The 12845-nt window shown below is 34.1% G+C and overlaps 1 protein-coding gene across 1 annotated transcript; it reads left to right on the top strand.

Moving 5' to 3' along the window:
* Positions 1 to 2153: 2153 nt before the first annotated feature.
* On the top strand, positions 2154 to 12551 carry LOC148622450 (glutaredoxin-1-like). Its single transcript, XM_088572361.1, has 5 exons — positions 2154 to 2635; positions 3866 to 5057; positions 10397 to 10653; positions 11578 to 11605; positions 12137 to 12551. The coding sequence occupies exons 1-2, from the start codon at positions 2420 to 2422 to the stop codon at positions 3959 to 3961; spliced, it is 312 nt and encodes a 103-aa protein (XP_088428487.1). The 5' UTR covers positions 2154 to 2419; the 3' UTR covers positions 3962 to 5057; positions 10397 to 10653; positions 11578 to 11605; positions 12137 to 12551.
* Positions 12552 to 12845: the final 294 nt, after the last annotated feature.

Here is a 12845-nt window from a genome sequence, read left to right as displayed (position 1 = left end):
TGTTTATCAGTACTACCGGTAAACTAAATTTACACATGCATGTGCACCGCACCGTGGAATGCAACCGCCACATATATGCACACTCTGTCTTGAGAGGGAACATAGCAACTTTCTCCTGCGATAAGTTAAAATGTGCATTTTGATATACAGAATTTGGACCTTTCACAACTTAGTATTTCGATTGAAAGAGCTTTATATCCATCAGAAAATCGGACTTTCCTCAACACCCATTAGATAGCCGCTCATTGATTTTCTTTTCATTTGCTCATTTGCGTTTTCCAAAATAAAAAATGTTTATGACTCCCTTTTCTGCATTCATTTCCTCTATTAGCATTCTGCTTTTCTATACATTTTTAAAGTTCTGTCAACCCTATTTTGCGTTGCAGTCATTCTACTCCGATCGAATTCCTTAACTATAAAAAATTATTCTATTCTTTTTTTTTTTTTGGTTTATTCTCTCGTTTGTTAATAACACAAAATACAGATACTCTTAGTCTTTTTATATCCCCTTGATTTCGATTTTTTGTCTCTTTCAGTTGCATGTTCTTTACTTGTAACTGCAGAAACGAGTATAAATGTCTAGTTCTTGTTATCTAAAGCGGAAATTATTTCTGTTTTAGGCTAAAAACCACTAATTCCACTTCCCATAGGCTTCTATGCTAATTTCACAATATTCGATGGCTTCTCTGGACTTTACCTTAACTTTAACCTGCAGATGACTATATATCAGCATGATTCTACATATGTTAGCTCACAATCCTCAGAATGGCATGTGGGATTAGCAGACTTGCAGTGCAGTACTGGTCACCGGAAGTGAAGTGTCTATAAATAGCATGGGAAATCCCAGTGTTTTCACAAGATAGGGGTATATTTAGAAATCATTATGGAGATTAGGCTTCACATCACAAGAAGCCAAATGCACCTATAAAATGTACAGAAATGTTTTTCCTTTCAGAAACTGTTTAAATTTTTTAAATGAGATGAGAACTTTTTTCACAGCACTATGAGGAACAGGGGTAATTTCTGCGTAGGAATATTTTTGCCTACGTTCCAAATGCTCATTGGTTGAATTGGTGGTCTGTGACCTAAAATTTCCCTATTTCCCGGTCGACGGAAAACGTTCAAAAAGTGAAAGTTCGACAAATCGCTAGACATTTGTTTTGCTCGAATTTTACCCGTTTTAAACAGTTTGAACCATAAAAATGAAATATGTGTATTCCAAAGTGTATGTACAATTACAAAGTATCATTATTTCATAGAAGAAATTGCCAATTGATTGTAGAATTGCGTTGGAGCATGACATTTTCTCAACGAATCAGGAAAATATTGACATCTGACATTTCGCTTGACATTTTCAAAAAGACGTAACTTTTTTGTTTGCACTGAAAATTTTATCAAATCCCGACGTAGAATTGCTGAAAGTATGTACATTTTTAGGAAACATTAATCGGAAAAGAATATTGCGTAAATAAGTTCTTACATTAATAACAGAATTTGATTACTGAACACTTTCAGAAATCTCATTTTTGCATTGAATATTTTTTTCCCTCAAATTAACGCAATTTCAATAATTATCTCAAAAAGAACGTATGAAATTATTCTTTCATGCAAAATTTGGCGGATTTCGTACCCTCTGCAATAGCGCAATTCACTATTTTAGCTTTTTTGAACCTACACTGTGTTACACCTGACATACGGAATTTGGACTTTTTTTACGTGTTTTCGGAAAGTTTAATTGATTATAAAGAACTAGAAGTACCATTTGTGACAAATATTAAGAACTTATTATTTGTCCTGATTCCAACAGCATACAGCTTTCACATAATCACAGTTTTTGATTGTTAACAATAGTCATTTATAATTTAAATAGGTGTGTTTTTTTTTTAACACAGCCGCAATAGCGTGTGCAACGTCGTAGGCATTGCCTGTTGTCATTTGTATACTACAGCCTTATACTGAATAAAATATTGCTTAAACTAAACTAATAAAATCCTGTTATTAGGGGCGGATCCAGGATTTAGGAAGGGGTGCGTAATTACGAGAATCAGTATAAAAGGAAACCAGATTATGACATGTTTAATGAACGCATATGATAAATTGCCATATTCAATACAGTATTTAGGAGATTACGGTGGTGTTTTGTTTTTGTTTGTTGGTCAATGACAAGGGTAAAAATTGTAACCTGTATGAATATGATAGCTAAAAAGTCCGAAAAGTAAAAGGGACGATATAGGTTATAGTAGTGATTCGTGAAATAGTCAACCGGAACTAACAAATGAAAACGAATTATTCCCTGCCTTTCTTCAATCTATTTATAGGGGAATTAGCTTAGCTAGTTGTGACAACCACTCGGACGTAGCTTACATATTGACCTTTTGGCAAGAAGGTATTTTCGATAAGTAGTGTTAAAGCACAGAAAATGGCACAGAATTTTGTTGATACAAAAATTGCTGGCAAGAAAGTGGTTGTATTTTCGAAGTCGTATTGTCCGTATTGTGCCAAAGCGAAAAAGGTCTTGAGAAAATATGTTGGAGCAGAACTATCTGAAGATGACTTAGATATTATTGAAATCGAAAACAACAAGGACTGTGATGCAATTCAAGATTATCTAAAGAAGAAAACAGGAGGAAGATCTGTGAGTGGCTAAATTCATAGCAGTGAATGATGCAAAATGTACCATCATTAATTACTAATTAATTGATAAACCAGTTTAAACAAAAATCGATATTGTTGTTCCAGTTTTTAAACCTTGTATATATATTATGTCCTAATTTATACCACCATTCTCATCGTTATTCAATCAATAATATGCATACTACATGTACTGTATGCAGAACATTGTAGATTTTATTTAATTTTATAATGAAAAATGTGAGTAATTGGGGTAGGAGAAGGAAGAACAGATCTTAAAAAAATTCAATTGGTAAATGTAGACGTAATACCCACTTCTAGTAATTATATAAAAAATTTAAATTGGTAAATGTAGATGTAATACCCACTTCTATATACATATATACATGTACATGATTTATGCTTTATACATGTATTTAGACATGTGTATCTGTACAATCAACAGTGTTAGAAACTGAATTTTTTGTCAACATACATTGTAGACCCATCATAAATTAATTTTACATAGACAGCACTGTACATTTTAAAGCCAATTTCATCATAGACCTGCTTGATTTTACATAGACTTGGTCTGTAGGTCTACTGCTAATTTCTTTCACTGAATAAAGAAATAAATAACAGAAACTCCATTTTATGAAATTCTACCATGGGCTATATGTCTTTGACATCAGAAAGTAGACTGTCACACTTCTATGGTGATGGTTTTAACAGGGCTATGGTCTAAAGACCTTTGAAGCAGTCATACATGTATTAGAATTGTTTGACATGTAGAATAATTGATACATGTGAATGTATTTTTTTCCTCCAATTTCTCATGATAATTTATTAAGTAACCTTTTTGTAATTTTAATTTTGAAAAACCGTAAGTTATATACATTGTGCAATGTACCTTTAAACCTTGCATGAGATACTCAGAATTCTATTTAGATATGTTACCAGGAACTACAGTAATAAAGGGGTAACATATAGATCTCGAAGTTAAGTAATTTGATACACATATCATATACAGGATGGAAGTTCCAATCAGTTTTGAATCAGCTGTTTTTTTTTTCTTTACATTTACATGTAAATGATTTGAGAAAGAAAATATGAAAGTTGGATGTATGATTTCCAGATGTTCTTGTTATAAATATGACCTACAAAATCCAACAAACCTATATTGCAGTCATTGACTGGTGCATTGTAATCACTATATGTACAACTAGTAGTATGATACCATACTTTGTATTTCCAGGTACCTAGGGTATTCATCAAACAACAGTTTATTGGAGGAGGGGATGAAACAGTTGCTTTGGACTCCAGTGGCAAACTGAAAGCTTTGTTAGCTTAAGGATAAGCTTTAGCCATGTCAAGTTGCAATAACTTTTCATCATATCTCTGTTTTTAAAGTTATTCTCCATTCTGCAATTTGTAAAACATTGTATAAACATTAATTTTCTGGCCTTTTCTACTTGTTTACATGTGCTTGTTAAATTGACAATCAGACATACATGAATATGTTTATTTATTAGTGGAAATCCATTGCACTAGGTTATGTAGTACATTGTATGTATAGATTTTGTATTTTTCTTCTGACAAAGCCATATTCTGTGATGATATTTGTATTTAGTGAGATTTATGCACTCTGGAATAAAACTGTGTCACTAGTATATTGAGTTTATCATCTTGATTGTATTTATAAAACTGTACATTGTATCTCAAGAACTACATATACATTTATGAATAAACTTTGGTGTAACCTGTTGATACCAAATTTCAGTCCATTTTTTGACCCAGATTGTGTAAATTTAACAGGTTTGGGCTAGTCATGAAATTAGGGTAACCCCATATTTATGGTCCTACCCCTCATTCCAGGGTCTAATGTAGAGGGAGAAATGAGCAAAATCTTTCCCTTGTTTGTGATCACTTCTCCGATTTGTCTTTGACAGGGAGAAGTTTTTCTTAAATAGATCACATGGACGAAATGTCAGTATTGTTATTTTTCAAACAGAATTTACCTAAAATTCTCCTTGTCATTGAGGTCTAGATGTCTTTCTAAAGTAGAAAGATTTGAAAAGGTTATGAATTTTAGTTATGAGTGGGATTATGGTATTTTCTCTAACTTTTCTTTAGATTTTTTCATTATATCTTAAAAGTTGTAGGCCTTGGAAAATTGAATTTGAATTTGGTCTGTAGTGTATTATTGATTTTAATGACAGTAGAAATACACTGTTCTTTGTAAAAGTTGTGCAAATCTCTATCTTTCAGGTTTCACGCTTTCAGAACTTATATAAAAAATTATACATGGAAAACATCCCCCAAATGGTAGATCCAGATATTCCAGAAAGAAGGGCAAGGGCTGACTGGCCTACATGTAATAGGGGATTTGGTCCATTGCTACTCTTCCTATATAATCAACAATGGATGCCCGCTGGGTCTACTGTTAGGTAGTAATTTAAATGTAGTACACATGTACTAACTGTTATTACAGGACTTGTTTCCCCAACCTGTTTAATCTTATGGTGCAAGGGTTTATGATTTCAGATATCAGTTTTTAAAACTGACATGTAAGCCTGAGAACGCCTAAATATTGTGATTTCAAATTACAAATTCATTAGAATTCGCTTATAACTATATAAACATGTTACCATATGCAACATTCAGATGCCAGCAGGTGTCGCGAGATATAAGTATCTGCTGTAACGTAATATTTAAAAAAAACTTTCTTTTTAGTATCACTAGCTGTACATGTATGTGTGTAGTGCATGTACAAATGGTTGTTAACCTGTACATGTATAGTTGATCCTTGTACATGTATATGGTGCACAAAATATGAAAACCAATGAAAAGAAATGTGGAGAAAAACACAAAATCGCATTACAAAAACCGAAACCCACACAGACCTATGGATAAACGATCAATACACTGACAGTATGCTTTCTAATGAGTAACTAGCGTTATGTCTTGTATTCTACAAAGCAAACATTTTTAAGGAAGTAATGACAGCAATCTGAAGACTACATATTGCTTTAGTTGAAATGACGAGATAATTCAAGACTCAAGTTTTAACGGTTTTAGTTCCACGAATTATTGCCCTTCAAAATCTGAATTAACCGACTTCCTTATAATATACTTTGTATTGGTGCACTGCGTTATATCGTTTCAGGCATAGATCATACACACTCTATTTACTCAATATGATAATTCTTAGTATCCGTCAAGCTAAAATAAGTCCAACAATGAACAAACTTTTCTAGGAATTCAAACGTTTAAAAGGAAATAGTTCAATTAATATAAAAGGACTATATTTAATGGCTTTTTACCGTATTCACTGCAATTATTGCAACTCAGTAAGTAGGTCGCGGATTTTCTTTCATTATGTTTTATCTTAAATTAAATACTGTAAAATTATGCAACGTTTCCTAAAAATTCGTATAATTACCCATACTAAAATCCTGTACGCATAGCTGGTTTAAACTTTTTCTTCTAAAATATCGGTCCCCGACGTTCCATAACTATTCCTGATATTGTTGAATGAGAACACCCTTTATATTTCAACAAAAGAAGATGCAAGCAAAACATGCACACATTCAATTAGTCACAAAAAAAGTTAATTATCAAACGTATGAATTTCTATCTCCTTGACTTACACAGACATTTTTATAGTTCTAAAGAAAAGTCTTGTTCTAATAGTTGACATGAAAATTATACATGGAAGTTTTAAAGGAAAGTTTAATAATGAATTGCTTTGTGTCACTTAATTACTGGTCCCACCATTGATCAGTGCCCCTTACAGAATCGTACTTTCTATGTACTCATTTGTAGGTCAAATTCAGTGTTAAATACAAAAAAATGTATATTCCAAATTTCGATATTCTGTACACTTGTTTAAGCTGTCAAATCCATCACTGAGTAGTTCTACCATTTGGAATACAAGGAATGAAACCTCAGTGTTTTAGGTATTTTGAAGTTTGTTATACTGCAAATTTAGATTATTATGATAAATAAATTGTGATATGATTCCGAGCCAGACAAGTTGATGAATACCCTCCTGTGACGCCTCCTATCACTGACCAATGACTCAGATCTGTATTTTATCAATTATCAGCCAGTTTAAAAGAACCGCGCACGCATACCCCCCCTTCCCGAATTAAGTTATAAATATTTCGAACCTCTCGTGAGTTTTCCAGTCTGAATAGGGTATAATTCACGATGCCCAACAAAACTGCATATTTAAAAAACGTATGAAATATGTGTATTAATCTATTATACTCGTATTTGCCTCTGTCAGTATAATCTGAACAGGTCCATATATAACGTATTGACTTATATAATGTGACGCTTACCCCCCCCCCCCCCCCCCAATTAAGTTATATATATATATCTATTACAAATCTTTAATTCACGGTGGTTAATTCACGATGCTCTACGTACAATACTGTATATTTTATTTAAAAAATAAAGTATGAAATAACTGTATTAATCTATTATACTCATATTTGCATCGGTCAATATAATCTGAACAGGTCCATATATAACGTATTGACTTCGTTAAAAGTCCATAATTGATAAATGTTTAAGAAAGAGGGGATTTTATATATCAATATGCAGAGACATCATTTTAGTTTGTCATTATTTCATATTTTTGAAATTATAAGTGTCGAATGGTACGTTGTTAAATTCAAAAATGTATATTACGGAACATTTTACATTTACTTAGATTGTGAATATTCTTTGTTTTGTACTAGAGTGTTGGCATCCAAAATGGTAAATATAGACATTCACATAACAAGCATATATATATATATATACGTCTCAAAATGTGACGACTCTATTCGCTATACACTGCTCCATCGGAGCAAATTGATACCGAAGTAAACGTAAATTCGCAACGATGTTAGAACTGTCAAATTTGCGATGCAAATTTTTGGTCGTTCCCTCCGCGGGACTCGAACTTGTACCGCTGTGACATATATGGCAACACACCCGCAGAAAGTCCAGGGGCACTAGACCACTCGACCAGCTAGGCTATATAAAATATAGCTTTCGCTGGCCGGGTCATTCCTCCTCGTAGGATTTATCTAGGGCTGTAACTTAGTACACGATGTATGATAGTACGGGACAATTCATTTTGGTGTTATTTTGTAGGATAGAGGATCAAATTAATGATGCATGTCACAGCAAATCAACATTATACAAACGTCTCAGAATGTGACGATTCTATTCGCTACACTGCTCCATCGGATCAAATCGAGGAGGAATGACCCGGCCAGCGAAAGCTATATTTTATATAGCCTAGCTGGCCGAGTGGTCTAGGGCGCTGGACATTGTGTTACCATAGATGTCACAGCGGTTCGAGTCCCGCGAAAGGAACGACCAAAAGATTTGCATTGCAAATTTGACAGGTCTGACATCGTTGGGAATTTTTCTGACCTTTCTATACGTTTACATATCTTCCCTGTATCAATTTGATCCGATGGAGCAGTGTAGCGAATAGAGTCGTCACTTCTGAGACGTTTACCGCTGAGACAACACCGCCTGCGCAAAGCCCAGCGCCCTAGACCACTCGGCCTGCTAGGCTATAAAAAATATAGCTTTTGCTGGCCAGGCCATTCTTCATCGTAGGATTAATCTAGGCCGTAACTTAGTTAACGTTGTATGGTAGTACGGGACAGTTCATCGACAGGTGTTATTACATGTATGTAGGATAGAGGATCAAATTAACGATACATGTCACAACAAATAAATATTATACAACGTCTCAGAATGTGACGACTATTCGCTACACTGCTCCATTGGGCCAAATTGATACAGGGAAGATAAAGTAAGCATAGAAGGGTCTGAAAAATTCCCAGTGGTGTTAGAACTGGCAAATTTGCAAATCAAATTATAGGCGTAAGTATGGCGTTATTACGTATTACAAGTAAAAAAAAAATTTTAGTCTACAAAAATGAGCTAAATGGGCTTTCGTAGATGCCTGATGGTCTGACGAGAAAAATACCGAATAATCACAGAACGCTGACACCATAAATTTTTGAAGATTATTGTCGTTACAGTATGGAATAAAATCTATGGAGGTTTTAAGGTAGAAAATTCAGGGTCCTATAAGTTTACAGCAAACTGTATAGTGTCGACAGGATGAAATTCATTACTAATCCTTTAAAATAAGCTCCTCATATGCTGGAAAACAATGTGTCGTTTCTCTGCTTCCTTGGTCTAATTTTACTGACAACGTTGATTGATTGCTTGTTGGGGTTTAACGCCCGAGCAGCAATATTTCAGTATATTCAGGCAATGAACAGAAGTGGATGATAGATAACATGAACATGAAATGATGATGAAATGATAAGTGGGATGGGACACAAGGACAATGGAGTCGACAAATTTTGATTGCCACTGGAAATAGGGAGAGGTGGATAGAGTCGGGTAATTTGGCCTCCTGCGACGGAGCGCAAAGGTTCCTACTCCTATCGAATACCACAGCAGGGTTATTTAAAGTGCGACGAACGTGGCATCTTTCCCAACACGGTGCATCACTATGGTTTGCGGTTAGGTTTTCCGTATTATAGCCTGACAACCCCAACATGTAACACGCCAGGGGTACCCCATTCCACCACCTGGGGCACACAACCCAGTTGCTCTGTGGACAGAACGCCCTAGCCCCCGGCTAGGGTTCTGAGCACTATTTAGTCGCCTTTTACGACAAGCTTAGCGCTGCTGTAGGCTTATTCTTTTGACACCCGGACCTGCACGGGGCTTCTGACAACGTACACTGTCATACGAATAATTATTTGTTGTTTTAATTATAAAATTGTATATGATTGTACAAACAACTCTCTTATTGTGAGTCCTAAATTGTCTTTATTAATGTGATTTTAATCATAAATGTTGTCTTGTCATTGCCCCGGTGGGCGATGATTGGTAAAATAAAAATACTTTGAACTTGTAAACTTGTGATCTGGCATACAGTAACATGCATGTGTCTGTTTGCCGTAAACAAACAAACAAACATTATATGAAATACCAAGGTCAAATTAGAAAAACAAATCACGGTATAAATGGTCATAATTAAACCATAGTTTTCCATGTATAATTTCTGGTTATGGGAAAATATACACAAGTTATAACGAGAATAGGTTTGGTGAATATGTCATAGAGACAATTTTCAACCCACCAGGACACCCAAGGGCACCTATTGGTCTCCAATGACCAACAAGAGTCATTAAGTCATTAAGATACCATTACAAAGTTGTAGGTTAAAATTCTTGATTTTGACGTCCTTCACAACTTAATTTGTGTGTGTCCTCTGGTCTCGATCCGGGCCAATCAGGTACTGAATTATATAAATTTTGTTTCTTTTGCCTGAAACGAACTTTTTACATTTTTAAAATGACAATACATCTCATCGTCATACATGTATTGAAAACTAACACATGCATCTCTGAAATCTCGAACCTGTCAGAATGCAACGATTGTATTTTATTTGAAGCAACGCAACCATTGATCATGTTTTTTTCTTTCTTGGCTTTTTTTAATATTTTTTTTTCGTCGACTTAAATCTGAACACGAAATCTTGGCCTGCCTTTATATATTGCAAATCAATTCCAGTTTATTTCCCTCGTAAAATAAAGTGATCGTTTCGTCGTCTTCGGTTGCTTGATCTGTATTGATCTACACAAGCATCTGTACGTTAATTCACAGTTGTTAAACTACATATTGCCTTTTGCCGATGTTTAAAGTATACGTTTTAAGTTCAAATAATCGTTTTCTTTCGTCAAAAATCTAGAGATTTTCCCGACAACCTGACACATTTCATGTACTTATATAACCACATTTACACTCCCTGGACTTTGATCTGATGATAAAGTAGATGCACAAATCACAGGAAAAACACGTTCCACACCAAAACAGTCATACTACAGTCCAAGGTGCGTCCTGAAAAATGGAGAGCCTAGACATGTATGCGACCTTGACATCGCCAAAGGAAAAAGTATATACGCGATGGTAAACAAGAGCTGATAACAGTACAGATTATTCTGTAAGGTAAGTGGTTCGTACTTTGAATTAGTGAGAAAGAGCTTATATTCTAAAAAAAGAAAACAGTGCATGGGACGAATTAGAAACATTGTTCCTTTCAAGTACAAGTGAACGCATAGGCACAAGAGGCAAGGTTTATAAAAGTTATTTTTAGGAGTAGAATTTAAATAAACTAAAAACATGCTTGCGCGAAGCTGCTTAGTTCCACTAACACAACTAATTTTAGAGAAATACGGTCCATGTAACCCGTACTCTTCTACAAACGTTAGTAGCTCTGGTCATTGATTAAAAAAGCTGAATTAAATCTAATCGATTTTTTATCTCAAGGTCAATACACAGTCAATAGGAACTATCTTGTCCGTGCTAGTCGAGGACATAAAAACAAAACCACCATGCACTTGTATTCTAAAACTTAAAGGGGTGGTGGGGGGGGGTCATTTATTAACGTATCTTTTGTAGAGGCACCTCTAGTATCTCGATCCTCAAAAATCGATTTCAGGACCAGTAGAATCAATAGTCGATAATCCTACATGACGTTCAGATGTCACTCATATGAATTGCGAAGGTCCGGAAAATCCTTGAATAAATCAATAAAAAAAAATCACAGAAATAATAACGTTGACTAATTGAATGCCACATAATTTGTAAAATGTGTCGGAAAAGGAATTACCACAGCCGACTCTCGTTGTGTTTTTCACAGGCACTTGGAAAACGTACTGTTCCCAACACCCCTTTGTGCCCTGAAAAAAAAAAAACATTTCGGTCTGAATCGTAAATTCACATTTTTGCCATTTTCTGAATCTATTCATTGAAAATATCACTAAGGAATGCATAATACCACTATCTAGTAAAAACCAACTCCGGTATATATGTTCCAAGTACCTGTGTTTGTTTTTTCTTAACACTTCTAAAAATTTAATTCTTTTTCAGATTTCAGCTTGGTTTAAGTTTAAAGATGGTAAATATTTTTAACTTTTGTAGAGAGACATTGGTGGGTAAATCACAGATGATATACTCGTAAAATTAACTTTCTAAATGACAATGTGACGTGGAATACAATTGAATGTAAATGATTGTACAGTAATTTGGATACAACGGATAGCTCAATCTGATTAAAATACCCGATCTGACATGTGCCAAATCGAGCGTAATTAAAGATTTAATTTTAATTAGATTACAGATAGCTGAACTATACATCCGCTAACTTTAACGTGCTGGCATAAAAAAATGCACTCTCCAATTTTGTTCTTTTTTACTTAAATTGTTTTTCTCCATTTTTCATTCTCAATGTAGACCAGGATATGTAAATTTACCGTACATATTAACAAAATACTTCACATATTTAGTATTTAGGTGGGGACATGCATCTTGTTTATAAAGTTGTGTTATATTCTTCATATATTGTTTTTATTTACGAAGATATTGATTACATAAAAAGAGATTTAGCTTGTGGGTGTTATATGAGAACTAGTTATCTTTTTTTTTATAGGCAAGTGGATTCTTCAGAACCATAGCCAGATGGATAGTATTCTTAATAATTTTAGGGTGGCATCTGTTTAGAGACATCGTTGGATATTTCATACCTTCATTGAAACCATCAAACAGTGTTGAAATGGTTAAAACATCATAACTTTTAATTATGAGAATATTCTCAGAACAAAGCATTTTTTCCCAATAAGATGTGCCAAGAAAGACAACTATGCAAACTTATTAAGTGTTATTGTGTAATGTGTCATTATTCAATATGAGGTGTAAGTTCAAATATTGTTTCATTACATAGGAATATATGAGGTGGTTGTTGTGTATGTGGCTGAGAATTTGAAAAATTGAAAATCTATTTAAAAATTATAAGTAACTTTGTTGTTGTAGATTCAGAAATAACATAAAATGAGATGCACACTTGATAGCCTTCTTTGTTGTTTATGCTAATAACATGCCATTTTATAATGTTATTTCAGAATCGATAAAATAATTTCACTCCTTGTACTAAATCTTAGTAAGGACTTAAGATTACATTAAGTACCCAGAAGCTTAATTACATATGGCCTGATGTCACAGTTAAGGAGAATATTTTTGCATGATAGATTGACCCACACACCGAGAAGAGTTCTTCATTGTATTATAATGATTTTGTATCTAATATTCAAATAACTTGGCCCTTATTCATGGAATTATTTGGATATGTAGAGATAAAGAAA

This window comes from Perna viridis, chromosome 3, assembly GCF_037379345.1.
Source record: "Perna viridis isolate PV_CMFRI_1.1 ecotype Kerala chromosome 3, ASM3737934v1, whole genome shotgun sequence".
Lineage (NCBI taxonomy): Eukaryota > Metazoa > Mollusca > Bivalvia > Mytilida > Mytilidae > Perna > Perna viridis.
This window is presented reverse-complemented; position numbering and strand designations above follow the sequence as displayed.